Here is a 16858-nt window from a genome sequence, read left to right on the forward strand (position 1 = left end):
AAGGAGGCAAAAAAAAGATTTGACCTATAATGACCGAGGCAATTAATTTAAGACCCTTTCAAAAGACAAAAGTGTTCAGTCAAAAGGCACATTCACGTTCTCAGCCGTCTCATGAATCCAGCGTTTCATATTTGAACATGGATGTAAATCTGCAGAGAGCCGGTGCGTTCGGGGACGTCCAACAGGCCGGTGACGGAGAGGGGATTCAACCGTCGGCCTCAAAGATTCACAAGTACGACGCCTTTGTCCGACTGTTAGCCGGCCGCGTTTGCACGTCGGTTCCGTCTCAAGTCAAGAAAGGAAATATTTCGTCCACGCAGATGCTCGAAATGAATATCGATGTTTCTGTCCCTTCCTCCGGTGTGTCCTCACCTCGCGGGTTCGGTTGAGATTCAAAGAGGGGTCTGATCTCGGAGAGGATCTGGTTTTACGGTGGAAGCCGGGCTTATTGTTTCCCTCTGAGATAATGGGAGGCGTCGGCGGCAGGCTGACGCTGACGGACAGATGGGAGAGCAAACACAGACGCCGACCCTCCGCAGGAGCACAAAGAGTTAAGCCGAGGCGTCTCCGGCACGGCGGAGCTGCAGAGGGAGGAGGTTTGCACCATCAGGGGTCGGGGCTCCCTAAAGACATTAGAGCGTCCGGCTGGCGGCGAGCACACAGGCGGCGGCGGCGGCTCTCCGGAGACGGTTTCTGCATTTGACGCTTGGACGCCGTCCTTTTTGACCCGCGAGGACAACAAAACAAAACACACCTTTGTCCGGTCGGCGGGCATGGACGGCCCCGGGACCGACGCTCCCTGAACGCAGCGCCGGGAGGATGACCTGAGCCGCGGGTCTTTGAGGGAACTGCTGCGTCCATCTAAGCTGGCGTGATGTTGTCCTCGCAGGAGATGGGCGCTCTGGCTCTGCTGCACGGACTCCTGGTGGCGACCGCGTTGGTGAGTGTTATTGATTCCTTAATTGGATGAAACCCGCCATTGGCCGGCGGCTCGGACGACCTCACGTGCGCTTTGTCCGCCGGACCAATGCTCCCGGCCTTTTACTGCAAATGCGCCCAATCGGGAGAAGACGTTCGTCCGTTCTAACCAGACACAACTCGTTAAATGTTTTAAAATATCTTTTCAAAGCAGACTTTTCCCATTTTGCAGATTTAAGCCGTTTCACGCGGTGGCACCATATTTTACACCGTAACGACTCTGACTCGGAGGTGACGCCTCCTCTCAAATATAGAAGATTTCATCTGCCTGTGACTTTCTTTGATGGCCTGGATCTTGGACGGCGATGAATCCCTTGCGTCAGCCTTCCGCCGGGACCGGCGGTGATTCACATTTCCCTCCGAGACGACGGAGACAAGAGCTTCTGTCTCCCGCTTGGCGCGAGGAACCGTTTAAACGCGTCGAACTCGGGAAAGTCGTCCACCCCGGAGAGGAGAGTGCGTGCGGGGGGAAACAAAAAACAAAGAAAGCCGCGGCGTACAAACAAGCGGTGAAGCCTTGACAACCAGAAACCTCCAGCGGGCAACTTCACTCCCCCGACCGGTGACCTTTGACCCCCAGAGGTGTAATCCTCCGGCGGCCGCGGTCGGCGTCTCTCCGTCGGGCCGGTCGATCCCGAGTGTCAAAGCGACGCAGACTTACGGCCGCCGCTCGGCCAGCTTGAAAATAACCGTGCGCGGAGGCCGGGCTCGAGAGAGAAAATCAATGGTGACACAAAGGCGTGGAACCATTGTTTAGCTAACGTGCCGTCCGTCAGCAGAAACCCGAGGATCGATAATCCGTGCGTCCGCAGAGGTGATAAACAAACCCTTGGAACAACTGCGAGAAACCCACCTTTGTCGCAGAAGTTTAATTTCAAATGTCGAATATGCGGTGGAAGCGTCCGCGGTCCTGGAGACGGGCGGTCGGCGGGGGGGCTAGCAGGGGGTCGCCACATACCGCACGCTCACGCAACTATTTCACAACACCTTGAGGCAGCAGACGGAGCCCTGGGAGCGTTCGCACCCCCCGGCCTCCGGAGAAGACCCCGCCACCGTTTCCTGTCAGGGACGGGGAGAAGGAGCCGCGACCTCCGTGGCTCGTCGGAAACATCTGCTCTAAAAGCGCCAGGATGGAGGACAGACAACATTGCCAGACGTGTGAATGCTCGTGTGTCTCCATTTGTGGCCGAACTGCCTCTGAGAGCAGGACCAGCGTCATAGATGGAGGAAGAGGGGATGACATTCTGGTTTCCGGGGGCTGCAAACACTCACGATATGGCCAGAAGTATTCACTCACCTGCCTGGACTCGCATGTGAACCTCAGTGAATCCCGTTCCTAAACCGTGGGGTTCAATATGACGTGGGTCCACCCTTTGCAGCGAGAACAGCCTCAGCTCCTCCAGGAAGGCTGTCCGCAAGCTTCACCAGGCTGTTGATGGAAGTTTTTCTTCCAGAAGCGCGTTTGTGATGTTGGCCGAGAAGGCCCGGCTCCCGGTCCCCGTTCTCATTCATCCCGGAGGTGCTCTACGGGCTTGAGGTCAGGACTCTGCGGGAGAGTCGAGTTCTCTGTCCTCCATGTCTTCATGCAGCTTGGTGTCATGTTGGAAAAGGAAGGGTTCGGCTCCCACAAAGTTGGGAGCGTGGAATTGTCCGACATGTGTTGGTTTGCTGAAGCTTTCAGAGTTCCTTTCACTGGAACGAAGAGGCCAAAAACCAGCCCACACCATGATCCTCCTCCAGACAACTACCAAGACAGGTAGCGTTCTCCTGGAGACCTCCAGACCCGGACTCGTCCATCAGATTGCCAGATGGAGAAGCGTGATCGGTCACTTCAGAGAAGTGAGTCCGGTGTCGGCGTGCTTTACGCCGCTGCATCTCACGCTTTGCATTCTCTGAAGCTCTCTGCTCGCTGTTCTTCAGCTCATCTGAAGGCCTCATGAAGTCTGTAGCCACGGACTCTGCAGAAAGTCGGCCACCTCTTGGCACGATGCGCCTCAGCACCCGCTGACCCCTCCGTCAGTTTACGTGGCCTACAACTTTGTTACGTCGCTCCCAAACACCTCCATGTTCTTCTAATCCAGTGGACTGTGGAATATTTTGGGGCGACTGGATTTGTCCCACAGCTGCATCCTATCACAGCTCCACGCTGGATTCTCTGAGCTCCTGAGAGCCACCCGTTCTGGCACAAATATTTGTAAAAACATGCCGAGGTGCTTGATTTGATACACCTGAGGTCGTGGAAGCGACCGGAACACCCGATTCTCATTACTTGGACGTCTGAGACGATACTTTTGGCCGTACGGTGCACGTTCTCCATGCCGGAAGCCGTATCCCGCCTTCGCCCGTGCCCGAGGGCCGTATCATGGGATCCGTCTCCTCTGTGTTCCCGCAGATAGACTCCGATGACGTCATCACGCGAGACGAGCAGATCTACGTGCTGATCGGCGCCCACGCCAAGTGCGAAAAGACCATCCAGGCCCAGATGGATGGCGTTCAAGGTGCGTTATTGATAAGAAAGACCCTCTGTAATTAGACTTTGATTGGATTCGTTGTGTCTGGTGTCTAAACGGCGGTCATAAAGCCGGCGGCGGGCGTCTTATCTTTGTGTTTGGAACCGGGTGAAGTTTTAATCGCGCCCTCCTCGGGTCTAAATATAACCAGGAAATCATTCAATGTCAAGCGGACTTCACCCCCATAAGATTAAAAACAGCCTCGAGGTCAACAAGTCCGCGTGCAGATGATCAGATATTAGATTCATCACGGCGCCGAGATCAGATAAGGCCCCCAAACTCATATCCTGCGCGGCCGGATCTGCGACGACGTGGAGAGAAGGCGCCCGCAAAAGTCGTGGACGTTCTGTGTCACCGTCTGTCTCGCGTTTTCAGACGGCGACTGCGTCCCGGAGTGGGACGGGATCATCTGCTGGCCCCGGAGCCGTCCGGGTCGGCCCGTCTCCGTCCCCTGTCCAGAGTACATCTACGACTTCAACCACAAAGGTGAGGAGCGCGGTGCGTTCGGGGACCGCAGGAGTTCCCGGCGTCACGCGGTTGCGTCTCGCCTCCCGCCGTGCAGGGAGGGCCCACCGGCTGTGCGACGCGGCGGGGAGCTGGGAGCAGGTGCCCGTCATCAACAGAACCTGGGCCAACTACACCGAGTGCACCACCTACCTGACCTTCAACCACAGAGGACAGGAGGAGGTGCGTTCTTCTCGGCCGGAGGACACGACCCTCACGTTAACGTGCGAGACAAACCTGCATCCATAGACTCAAGGATGAGGCCGAGATCCCTGAGAAATGAAAAGATTTTGTAAATAGAAACAAGGATAACGCTCCAAATTAACATTTTATTCCATTGAATTTAATACTCTTTGGCACAGAGCACCTGAAGGACTTCCTTCTCCGCGTCCTTCGGTGCTTCTTCAAGCCGGTCGCTCAGTCGCTCGAACAACATGGAACTCGTGTTTTTCTTCATTTCAGTTTCTAAAATGACTTTTCACAGCTGGCTATCGTGAGCGGTTATCTAACACGCGGCGACGTACACATGTCATTCAATATCACCAAAAAACACAGCTGCGGCCGCCGGGATCAGTTCTCCACTCGCTGACCGGAGAAGGTAACCGAACAAATCGATGCAATCGTCAACGCAACGCATTTTAAGGGAATCATCCATTATGAGCCGCGTAATAAAACATACGGTATATAAAGCAAAACTAAACAGTCGGTTTAGTGGAACTTTATTCATCTGGGTTTGTTCTCACAAATTCTGTTGGTCTTCACTCGGCTCGGTTCATCTGCTCGCTCCCACTTCCATCCCATCGATTCCTTCACGTTAACGTCTGAGCGGCGGCTCCGTTCCCGTCATCTACCGCGCAACCGACAGCCTTGAGTTTCAATTCATGACGTCCCGCATAGAATTGGTTGGAGGTCAATAAGCGCAACAAAGATTCATACATAAGCCGAGAAAATTTAAATATTTTAAGTGCGCCTTATCGTGCCAAATATACGGTGGATGAACGCAAAGATGAGAAATTGATTTTTCACGGCCAAAATGATAAAATGACCGTGTGAATGCCGGTCCGGCGTACATGGAGCCCTCGTCTGCTCTGTCCAGAAGGTGTTCGAGAGGCTCCACCTCATGTACACCATCGGCTACTCCGTCTCCCTGGCGTCCCTGCTGGTGGCCGTCTTCATCCTCTGCTACTTCAAGTAAGACACGCCGCGGCCGGCGGGATCTCCGGCGTGACGGCGAAGCTCAGCTCTGCTTCTCCTCTGCCGCCCAGGCGTCTCCACTGCACCCGCAACTACATCCACATCCACCTGTTCACCTCCTTCATGTGCCGGGCGGTCAGCATCTTCGTGAAGGACGCCGTGCTCTACTCGGTGTCCGAGGACGGCGAGGCCGGAGCCGAGCTCCCCGGGGAGAGGCGGCACACGGTAAACGTCAAAACCGGCGTGTTCCTGGAGCGGCGCCGCGGAGGTCGGTATCCGGGCCGTTCGGGAGCTTCCTCACGTGTCCCCGGTGTCCCCAGGCGGGCTGCAAAGTCGCCGTCATATTCTTCCTCTACTTCCTGGCCACCAATCACTTCTGGATCCTGGTGGAGGGGCTGTACCTGCACAGCCTCATCTTCATGGCCTTCCTCTCTGACAAGAACTACCTGTGGGCTCTCATCATCATCGGCTGGGGTAAGCAGCTCCGCCGCCGCCGCCGCCGCCGCCGCCGCCGAGACAACGGGACATCACCGCACTTTTGCTCCCCCAGGCGTTCCCGCCGTCTTCGTGTCGGTGTGGGTGAGCGCGCGAGCGTCGCTGGCAGACACGCAGTGAGTCACGCCGCCCGGGCCGAGGAACCCGGGCCGAACCCGGGCCTTCAAACGCCCCTTCTCCTTACAGATGCTGGGACATCAGCGCCGGAAACCTGAAGTGGATCTATCAAGTGCCCATTCTGGCCGCTATTGTTGTAAGGAGAACATCTGGCGGGAGATCAGAACCTGCTGCCTTTGACCTTTGACCTTTGACCTGATCCTCCTGTGGCCGCAGGTGAACTTCCTCCTGTTTGTCAACATCATACGAGTCCTGGCCTCCAAGCTGTGGGAAACCAACACTGGCAAACTGGACCCTCGACAGCAGTACCGGTAACACCCGCTGTGTGTGTGTGTGTGTGTGTGTGTGTGTGTGTGTGTGTGTGTGTGTGTGCGGGCGGGCGCCCCGGCTGCTGACCCGTCCCACCCCGCACAGGAAGCTTCTGAAGTCCACGCTGGTTCTGATGCCGCTGTTCGGGGTTCACTACATGCTGTTCATGGCGCTCCCCTACACCGAGGTGACCGGCGTGCTGTGGCAGGTCCAGATGCATTACGAGATGTTCTTCAACTCGTCCCAGGTTCGGACCGTCGACCGCGAGGTATCTCCGCTCTGACGTCGCTGTGCCTCAAAGGTTCTCCGTTCCGTTCTTCCAGGGCTTCTTCGTGGCGTTCATCTACTGTTTCTGCAACGGGGAGGTAAGCGGGCGTGGCGCCGGCGTCTCGCCGGAGGCTTCCGTCAGGTGACTCCGGTCGTCCGGCGTCGGCAGGTGCAGGCCGAGGTGAGGAAGGCGTGGCTGAGACGAAGCCTGGCTCTGGACCTCAAGCAGAAAGCCAGGATCACCAGCAGCGGCGGCGGAGGGAGCTGCTACTACGGCGGCATGATGTCCCACACCACCACCCACAGCGTCAGCCTGTCCGCCGCCCACCCCCGGGCCCTCTCCTCGGCCCCCGGGGGCCCCGGAGGGTCCAGGCCGCCCCGCCACCCCTCGCCCTACCGGCAAAGCGGCCTGCCCGGATTCTTGCCCGGGGAGGCGGAGGCCCAGGAGCCGGCGGGGGCCTCGGCCCGCCACGGCAGGGGCGGCGGGAAGGGACGCGGCTCCGAAGCTTCTCCCCGAAGCCCCGGCGGACGAGGACGGGACGGACGGACGGCCCCGAAGGAGCTGGAGACGGCCCTGTGAAGCGCAGAGGACCAACTGTAAATATAGAACTCGCTGTTGTGTTTTTTATTCAAATGCAAAATGACCTGTGCGGCGTCTCCTTATGGTTCATCAAGAAAACCTCTCTCGATCAGAACTAACAGCAGTCATGATTCTGTCGCTCTGCAAACATCTCCGCCCAGAAGGTGCGGAAGGAACAGGTTCTTCTCTGAAGGCGTTTCAAAATCTAAAATGTCATGAATGAAGCCCAGGTGCTGGAGGTCTGGAGGATGGGGCTTCTCTCGCCCTCCAACGCATCAGCGATTAGGACTGCAGAGCAGGAGAACAAAAAGGTCACCTAATGGGCTCTGAGGAATAAGTTATTCAGAAGGTGCAGAGAATGAGAGGATCCGTGCGGTGAGAGGTGAGTTCTTTCACTCGGCGTTGGGGATAAGAAATTGGAGATGTTTGATGGAACGTATGAAATGAGCTGCCGGAAGCTCTCAGAGAAGATCTGCAGCTAAAAGCCCGGCGAAGGATGAGCTCCTCAACCCCCCGGCTGATGTGACGCTCCCATTACAAGAAGGCAGCGCTGAGATGAAGACATGGTCCTTCAGTTCGCTGAGGTGGACGGTTCAGTGAAAGGTGTGTTCCTGCAGACGCCCGCAGAGAAGCGGCGCTCCGACCCACGCCGGACGCTGTGAGCTCGGTCGCCCAGATCTCGTGGGCATGAACGCCTCCTCAGATGCCGGGAAGGAGGAGGCGGGCGCTGATCGGAAATGAGGGAGGACCGAGGCGATCGGGCCCGGTGACGATGATCTCACCCTGACAGGAAGACCTTCCTCCAGACCCGCAGGATCTCAAGCCCAGGGTTCCCGTCAGAGAAGATCCACGGTTTTTACCGCCTCGGCCCTTTGCTTAGTTATTTATGGGATGTATTTCAATTCGACCGATGCACTCAGCGTGAATCCATTTAGGATCAATAAATCGGCGTCCGGAATAACACCACATCATTTCATCACATAGAACACAATAATACCATATATCATAAAATCACTTACATCACAACAACTTCACTGATGATATGACACACATCAGATAGCATCACAAATAACACAATTTCACACGTAGCGTAAGATCACATGCAATCTCACATCCCATTGTCAAATAACATGTAACTTCTGACTAAAAACATTGCATTTAACATAATATCACATGTAAGAAAATCACGTTATATAACATTAAAACATCACATATAACACAATAATATGACATATAACATCATAAAATCCCCCTTAATGTGACTTATAACATTAGAATATCACATATGACACAATAATATTACATATAACACCATAAAATCCCCTTCAATGTCTCTTATAACATGAAAACATCACATATAAGACAATAATATGACACCTAAGTTTATAAAATCCCCTCTCATGTGACTTATAACATTAAAACATCACATATTACACAATAATATGACATCTAACTTTATAAAATCCCCTCTCATGTGACTTATGAGGTCAGATAAATGCGGCATCCCCGCCTCTCTGTCACGAAACAAACGTAAAGTTAAAATCAACCGCGGAGAGAAAAAAAAACAAACAAAAACATTTCAAACCGTATCTGAAGCCGGATGGGGCGTCTGCCCGTCACCATGGAGACGCCTCTCCCGCCGTGACGTGAACCGCGGCGATGACGTCACGGTAACGTCAGGCAAGAGGCGGGCAGACGGAGAGAGAAGAAGAGAGAGAGAAGGATGTAACAGTCCTCGTCACAAAGGTCGAGCGAACCCACGCCGACCGTCCCGCTGCCACTTCCGGTCGTCCCGGTCGTTCCGCCGGGCTTCGGGCTGTCGGCGGCTCGACCCTTCGGATGCGGCTCGGCTGCATCCAGCATCCGGCGTCCAGACCTCCGGTCCCCCGGACCTCCAGACCTCCGGTCCCCCGGACCTCCATCCTCCTCCGCCGGCGTCCCGGAGCGTCTGGCTGGGCCGCGGGCAGGGCGGGGCTCGCCGGACTTCCGGCCGGATGGAGGCCGGCTGCATGCGGGCGGCGGCGGCCGCGGCGGACGGCGCAAGGCGGGGAGGGTCCGCGCGGAACGTGGCCGTGGAGAGGAGGAACCTGATCACCGTGTGCAGGTGCGTGGTGTGCGTGGGTTGCGTGGGGTCTCCCGTCTTTTCCCGGTTCTCCTCCGTGACCCGGATGATGGAGGGAGAGGGTGACGTCACACGAGGTGTGGGGGGGGGGGTCCTCATCTGACTTTAGCATTGTCATCTCCACGGCTTCTCCTCACTCAGGCCTGGTTGCCATGGTTACAACCTTCCTGGAGGGGGAAGGGGGGCAAGGACCAGCTCTCTGGAGACACACACACACACACACACACACACACATACACATTGAGTGAATGAGTGCACGCAGCCGTAGATCTGATGTGTTTGCTTGAGAGCTTTAAGGTCCAGCGCAGCTCTGCAACCTTCTGACCTCCTGGTTGAAGCCCATCTCGCTGGCTTCCTCCTCCAGCCTCCTTCTGTTGTCCTACAGCAGGTTGGAGCTTCTCACGGGCCCTGGAGCTCCTCCGAAGGCGAGGACGTTCGCTCGTACTTCTGCTCTTCAGCTTTATCATCTGAGGGACGACGTGGTGGTGGGAAAGTCTGTTTACTTTCCCACGGAGGAACATGAAGATCTTGCTATCTGCCGGCTTCAAGTGGCAGCATGTGTGTGTGTGTGTGTGTGTGTGTGTGTGTGTGTTTTACATCACGGACACAAAGATCAACATCTGATCTACAAGCCACGGAGAACTTCCGCTGTTTGTCTTCTGGCCTGGATCAGGACAGCGCTCCAGGTGAAGGGCCGTGGTCTGCTGAAGGTCCGCTGAAGGTCCGCTGAAGGTCCGTCCCTCAGACTGAGGCCTCGTTGTCCGGGGAACAATGGGAGCGCGCGATGCCCCGGCTGTCAGGACGGCCTTTGTCTCTTTGGAGACGCGCTCATCAGGCACAGCGTGGGACGTGAACGTCCGCCGTTCCAGCAGATGCGGTGGTTCCATCAAACCCGCTCAGATCCTTCATCAGCCGGCGAGCTAACGGAGCATCGGCCACACCCAGGACCTTCTGCTCGACCTTTCCTCGCGGTCGGCGCCGCCCGTTCTCCGGGTTATGATCCCGCGTGGTCTCCTCACACCTGCGACATCTCCCTCGTCATGCGGAGATGTTTGGAAAATTCCATTGGGAAGCAGACCTGGACCAGGGTCTTCAACTTCCCGTCTATGATGACGGAATCGACAGAAACCAGGACACGTGGTGCCAGGCCTTCTGGTTTTCCACCCTTCGACCTGTTCACCTCCATCCACCGTCCTGGGCCTCCTCCAGGACCTCCTTCTGGTCCAGAGAGGTCCAGAGAGGCCTCCTCACTTGGTTCCTCTGAATGCTGAGGAGCAGCAGCTCGACTCCTGAGCTCCTCACCCTGATCTTCTCAACCCTCTTCCTTAACCAAGTTCCCATTTTCATTTCAAGCCATGACTTTTCATGCAGACCTTCCCCCGGACATCTCGTATCGTAAGTAGCTTCTGCCAGATGTGCTCCGCTGGCCGTGGAGATGTTTGTGCAGAAGGCTGCATCATCAGCAGTGGCTTCATCTCTCCATACCGGAGTCTTCTGTTGGAGGTGGAGTGGGCTGAACCTCCTGAAGCCACGACAGAAGGTCTCCTGCACAGTCAGACGGGGACAGGCGGGTGAGACGATGTTGTCTTCATCTGTTCAGTGAAGAAGGACTCACGATGGCTCTCCCTCACCCTCACCCAGGTTCTCAGTGAAGACCCTTCTGGAGAAGTACACCGCCGAGCCCATCGACGATTCTTCAGAGGAGTTCATCAATTTTGCAGCCATCCTTGAACACATCCTCAGCCACCGCTTCAAAGGTGAGGAGAACCTGCGAAGGTGGACTGGACCTTCTGGAGGGTGGACTAGATGTTGGTGTGGACTACATGTTGTGATGTGGACTAGATGTTTGGGTATGGACTATATTTTTGGGTATGGGCGAGGTGATGCGATGAGGACTAGATGATGTGGTAATGCGAGATGCTGGGAGGTGGACTAGATGTTGGGTTGGGAACGAGATGTTGTGATTTGCGTTTTATGATTGGATTTTGGGTGTGGACTGGATGTTGTGATGCGGACTAGAAGGTTGGGTGTGTGCTAGATAATGTGGTGACGACGAGATGTTGGGATGTGGACTAGATGTTTGGGTGTGGACTAGGTGATGCGATGTGGACTACTTGTTGTGACGTGGACTAGATGCTTGGGTGTGGACTGGATGCTGTAATGTGGACTAGATGATGCACCAATGACGAGACACTGGGATGTGGACTAGATGTTGGATTGGGGACTAGATGTTGGGCTGTGGACTGTTTGATATGATGTGGACTAGATGTTTGGGTGTGGACTAGGTGATGTGAGGTGGACTACATGTTGTGATGTGCACTAGATGTTAGATTGGGGACTAGATGTTGGGGCGTGGACTATTGATATGATGTGGACTAGATGTTTGGGTGTTGACTAGGTGATGTGAGGTGGACTACATGTTGTGATGTGGACTAGATGTTTGGGTGTGGACTGGATCCTAGATGATGTGGTGATGTCAAGGTGCTGGGTTGTGGACGAGATGTTGGATGTGTACTAGGTGCTGGGTGTCGACTAGATGTTGCGATAAGGACTAGCTGTTTCTTGTTATCATGGATGTAGACATCGAGGCACTCTATCCTGGCATGTGACGTTGTGGTGCTCCAAAGTAACATCTCTACAAGTTCTGCTCCCCAAATCAAAACAGTTAAAAGCTGAGAACACTACGTGATGTCAGCACCTGAGCTCGGGGTCCGACAGTCTCAAGAAGAGCCTTCAGAGTCCTGCATCTCCTGGGACTGTTCTACGCCCAGCATGGCAGCTAACCTATGTGTAAGATCTGTCCAGAGAGGAGATCCCTGACCCTGTCGACGACCTCCTTCAGGCTCCGGCAGCTGGTTCGACGGCCAGAGGAGCTTCTGGGACTTCGTCCGTCTGGCCTGTGCCAAAGTCCCCAACAGCTGCATCAACAGCATCGAGAGCATGGAGAACATCAGCGCCTCGCGAGCTAAGGCAAGTACCCGGGGAAGATGCGGCGAGGGAGGACCTCCAAATCGGCAGAAACCAAATGAGCAACCATGAACGTCTGGCCGTGAAGACCCGCGTTGGATTCCGGATACTTTGTGCATTCATTGAGATTTATTCTTCACGTTCTTCTGAATAACCTCCAGACAATCACCAGATATTCAAAGTACGGTTGAACCACAGCCCACGGCTGCATCCACTTAGAAGATGTCCACCTTACAAGCCGTCGCTCAGTGGAAGTTCAGCTCTGTGATCTGAGTTAGCGGCGAGCGGATGAGCGTTTGACACCAACATCGGTTTGATGCTTTTAAAAAGAGGAGCGGCTTCACTCCCTGCTAAGTATTTAGCATAGCATCGTAGCATTAAGTGTGGAGCCAAATGAAAACCTCCTGCACACATCTTCTCCGTTTATTTCTCCTTTATAATGGATCATTTATATTTTTTTGACATTATTTGTAATTGAAGTCATCGTCCTTTTTAAAAACATAACAAAACCCCGGCCCGGAACAGATTCATGGCGTTTCAAATGTAACGCGATGTACGAGCAGACCGAGTTCGGAGTGTCCGGGTGTGGCTGTATCTCCACGTGATGCTAAGGCGCCGACCTCTGGTGACCCTCAGGGCCGAGCCTGGCTCCGAGTGGCCCTGATGGAGAAGAGGCTGTCGGAATACGTCGCCACGGCTCTGAGAGACAGCAGGACTACCAGGTCAGGGGCCTCGGCGCCGCCTCGTCTTCCGATTCCGGTGAACCACATGTGAACCTGTTCTCCGCCCGGCCCTCAGGAGGTTCTACGCAGAAGGAGCCATCATGTTACGAGAAGAAGCCACGGTGCTGACGGGGATGCTCATCGGCCTCGGAGCCATAGACTTTAGGTGAGCGACGCTCTGCGGCCGGAGGGCGTGGCGGACGGACCGGGAGCGCCGCTCACGTTCTCGCACCTTCTCTTTCGAACAGCTTCTGCCTGAAAGGAGAAGCTTTGGACAACAAATCGCCCGCGGTGATCGACTACACGCCGTATCTGAAGTTCACGCAGAGGTAAACACGCCGACTCCGAGCTGAGGGGAGGTTGAAGGAACCCCCTGAGCGTCCAGGGGAACCGCTCCCAGGCCAAGAGTCACCTTTGTCAGATCTCCGGAGAAGATGGCGGGGAAGGGGTTGGCTCTCCTCCTCAGAAGGTCCCTGCTTGGATTCCACAGCAGGCCTTCCTGCGTGGAGTCTCCGTGCTCCCGGGTTCCTCGGGGTTCTCCGCTGGACCTCCTGCAGTCCAAACACATCCAGGAGGTCCGCTGGACACCCTGCGCTGTCCAGATGTTTGAATGAGAGGGCGCGTGGTTGGATGTCTCCGTATGACGCTCTGTGATTGGTCCATGGTGAATGACAGCTGTGATAGGCTCCGCCCCCTGTAGGAATAGGCACCCCGAGACATCGGCCGAGCTCCGACCGGAGTTTGGGTTCCACCTTCTCGTTCCGATACGGATCCTTCGAGGCGAAGGAGCGAAGAACTCCAGAGCTGAAACCAGAACAACCACAGTCAGACAGGTTGTCCGTCTCTTCCGAAGCTACGACTACCTGAGCGACGACGACGACGGGCGCAGCGTGGACAGCAGCGCCAGCGACGACAGCCTCCCCGACCACCCCTACGTCCCCCTGGTCTCCGACGAGGAGAGCTGGAGCACCAAGTGTCGCAAGATGGAGCAGAGGTTCAAGATCGTCAACGCTCAGAAGGTGCGCGTCCAACCGTTACCTCTCTGGGGATTTATCGTTTCTTGTTTATGTAGCTGCTTTAGCGATGGCCGTCTGTGCGCGGTTGCCAGGGCTACCTGGAGGAGCTGGTCCGGCTGCGCGAGTCCCAGCTGAAGAACGCCGAGGTCGAGAACAAGAGGATAAAGGTGCGGCTGGAGGAGCTCCAGAGCCAGAGCCTCCAGGAGAAGAAGGAGCTGGAAGCCATAGTTCTGGAGCTCCAGGAGCAGCTGTGAGGATTAGCTCGCTGACAGTACATAGCATTAGCACAGCGTTACTGGAGTAGGCAAAGACGATGACCGACTGACTGACATTATCTGACTTTTATCGCCGTGTCCGTTTCTCGGAAAGCAGTGAGTCATGGGGTTTTAGCGTCAGCTGCGCGCCGCTAAGTAAACGGCGGCTCTGAGCGGACGCTTTGGAAGTAGAAGCCGAGACCGGCCTGATAACGTCTTCTCTGTCGCTCAGGACCAGCCTGATTCCCTGTGACACCGGACACCTGGCCAAACACCTGGCCATCCCTCTGGTCAACCAGTGGCCGGCGCTGCAGACCTACAGCAGCCAGGAGGACGTCAAGCTGTTCCGCAGGTTCGACCGAGCGTCCGCGTCAGGAAATAATCCAATCTCTTTTTCAAACAGCGACATTGGTGTACGCTGTTTTTTTTTTAAATATAAGACCTTTGTGATGCTTCTGTGCAACACGTTGCGAACCTGTAGCTCCTCTTGGGCGCCCAAGAGGCTAAAAATGGACTCATTGTGATTTTGATTTGGAAATGCTTTATCAAAGAGCGTGAGAAAAAGGAAGAAACACGCACATCCGTAGGCCAGTTAGGGATGGAGAAAAAATATAACGGTGTGAAAAGAATCCGCACACCGAGAGCGCTCCAAAATTAAAGATCATTGATTTGACATCGAGGAAAAAAAGTGTGTTTTAAATGGAAATTTTGTCAAGCATCTGAAGGAGAGCGAATTTTTGCTCGAAACATCATGCCATTATACATTTTCTTTACTCGATGGAAAATAACTCGCCTTTCATTTTGATTTTTTTCAAGCCTTTATTTTAAAATCCTCCCTCCGCTTTGAACCTTCAGGCGGAGCTTCCCCAGCACCGAGCTGCTGTCGGTGGAGATCAGCCTGGATTCGGACTCCCAGAAGACGGAGGGGAAACAGAACGGCGGCGCCTGGTGCACAGGTGAGTCCGTCTCCGCCGCCGCGGGCCCGACCCCGTCAGGGCGCCCACCGCCTGTCTGTCCCGTCTCCTCAGGGAAGGACTACACCCCGTCCATGATGGGACTCTGCGGGTCCTTGGCGTCCCTTCCCAGCTGCAAGTCCCTGGCCAGCCTCAAGTCGAGCGAGTGCCTGGTGAACATCAGCGCTGAGAACAGCCCCGCTCTGTCCCCCGGCTAGGGGGCGCCAAAGAAGCACGTCTCAGCGGACGCCGAGACGCTCGGACAAACGCCGCCCCTCGCCGCCCTGATTGTGAGTCCCTTTATTTTTACGCTCCGAGCCCAGACCCCTCGCCCGTGCCACGCCTTTACGGTTTTGCCTCCTCCGCAACGCCCCCGTCTCGGGGAGCGTCCGTCACCGACGCAGGAATAGCTGCCGTACTGCCCGACGGCCTCCGTCCGTCCGTCCTCACGTCAAAGGTCACCGTCCCGTTCTCGCCGCGCTCGTCCATCTTATACGTCGGCGCGTCTGCGCGTCTTATCCTGGCGTGAGGAGGACGAGGTGTCGAAACCTCCGAGGAAGAGCAGAAACCGAACTTTGCGAAGCCACGTCACCCTCCTCCAGGGCCTCCGGGACCTGCGTCGCTTCAACGTGGCGAGGTGTCTTTCGGAATTAACAGAAGCGGTTTAATAATAGTTTGTTTAGAACGTAGGTAGGTTACTTACTCCGTGGTAGGTTAGCCATCCAGTTGTTAGAATGTGACGTAAAGAGAAGAGGTCAGGTCTCCGGGGTTTGCGGAGCCGCCGCAATGTGAGCATGAAAGCGGCGTGCCGTCGGCCGCACGCAGCGCGAGGTGCATTGTGACTATGCAAAATGAATGTTTTCATTGTCTTTTCCTACAAACCCGGCGTGGGACGGCGGTTTAGCAACAGGAAACTAGCGAGCGCGGAATGTGCGTGTCTTGGTTCTTCTCGCGATCCCTTCGGTTTTGTTCGTCTCACGAGACGCTCACTTGCACCGTGAACCGTCGTATATGTCTCAATATCATGCAAACATTGTTTTGTTTAAAACTGCAATAAAACTGCCTTTTTTTGGAAAAGTTAAACCCGTGTGTGCAGAAGAATATTTGAATATTTCTGAATATTTTTTCTTGGCTCTGGTCAGACCTGCCCGGCACAAACCGAAGCATCTCCAAATGAAACCTCATAACAATGATATCAATGTGATATTTCTTTTTCATAATGAAGCCAGTTGGGAACAGCAAGTTTTTAACGGTAGACTTTTAAAATGTCTGCATTTCAAAGGGGAATTATAATTATGAAATGGCAATTCTATTATTATTGATAATAATATATTCCTGCATATTGTTTTAATAATAACAATAATAATAATAATAATTTAGCTATAATTCTTGTGAATTATATTAGATAACTACTGGAAGAGATGTGCAAATAGGTTTATCATCAACTCAAATCTTTGTACTTTAGGCCTTTATAGTTGACAATTTATAGTTTTATTTGTATTTCTTATTCTCCCACCTTTTTTTACTGTTTATACAATTTCCTACTATTATTTATTATTGTTATGTTATACTTGAAAGTCTGGCACAACAATTTCCTTCGGGATAAATAAAGTTGTTCATATTATTATTCTTATTAACTCATCAAAAGACAAATGAAAAAAAAAATAGAAATACACTTTTCATGTTTTAGCCTACCGTATTCTCTGGACTATTGAGCGCACCTGAATATAAGCCACACCGGTTGAAATAACTACCGGTAAATAAATTCATGTGTATGCGTCTCCGAGCCGCAGGTGTCCACGTTGTAACATGAGATATTTACACAGAACCTTTTTTTTACTTTTGATTAAATCCGTAGCGGTAACGTCCA

The 16858-nt window shown here is 54.2% G+C and overlaps 2 protein-coding genes across 4 annotated transcripts; both read left to right on the forward strand.

Moving 5' to 3' along the window:
• Nucleotides 1-670: 670 nt before the first annotated feature.
• Nucleotides 671-7069, forward strand: pth3r (parathyroid hormone 3 receptor). Of its 2 annotated transcripts, none has more exons than XM_086140973.1 (13): nt 671-940; nt 3371-3476; nt 3864-3974; nt 4051-4175; nt 5089-5183; nt 5258-5411; nt 5507-5660; nt 5737-5797; nt 5868-5934; nt 6015-6109; nt 6213-6354; nt 6431-6472; nt 6544-7069. In XM_086140973.1, the coding sequence occupies exons 1-13, from the start codon at nt 875-877 to the stop codon at nt 6952-6954; spliced, it is 1629 nt and encodes a 542-aa protein (XP_085997099.1). In that variant the 5' UTR covers nt 671-874; the 3' UTR covers nt 6955-7069. The 2 variants fall into 2 exon arrangements, with proteins under 2 accessions (XP_085997099.1, XP_085997100.1); XM_086140974.1 differs by having other exon boundaries at nt 5092-5183.
• Nucleotides 7070-8542: 1473 nt separating this feature from the next.
• On the forward strand, nt 8543-16071 carry rundc3ab (RUN domain containing 3Ab). 2 transcript variants are annotated; one of them, XM_086140976.1, is made up of 11 exons: nt 8543-9058; nt 10718-10833; nt 11919-12046; nt 12680-12765; nt 12842-12931; nt 13014-13094; nt 13619-13784; nt 13874-14031; nt 14268-14387; nt 14891-14991; nt 15064-16071. In XM_086140976.1, the coding sequence occupies exons 1-11, from the start codon at nt 8949-8951 to the stop codon at nt 15204-15206; spliced, it is 1299 nt and encodes a 432-aa protein (XP_085997102.1). In that variant the 5' UTR covers nt 8543-8948; the 3' UTR covers nt 15207-16071. The 2 variants fall into 2 exon arrangements, with proteins under 2 accessions (XP_085997102.1, XP_085997101.1); XM_086140975.1 differs by lacking the exon at nt 8543-9058 and adding an exon at nt 9908-10647.
• Nucleotides 16072-16858: the final 787 nt, after the last annotated feature.

Source organism: Fistularia commersonii, chromosome 33 (genome assembly GCF_037954325.1).
Source record: "Fistularia commersonii isolate RoL2024-O1a breed Wild chromosome 33, RoL_Fcom_v1.0, whole genome shotgun sequence".
Classification (NCBI taxonomy): domain Eukaryota; kingdom Metazoa; phylum Chordata; class Actinopteri; order Syngnathiformes; family Fistulariidae; genus Fistularia; species Fistularia commersonii.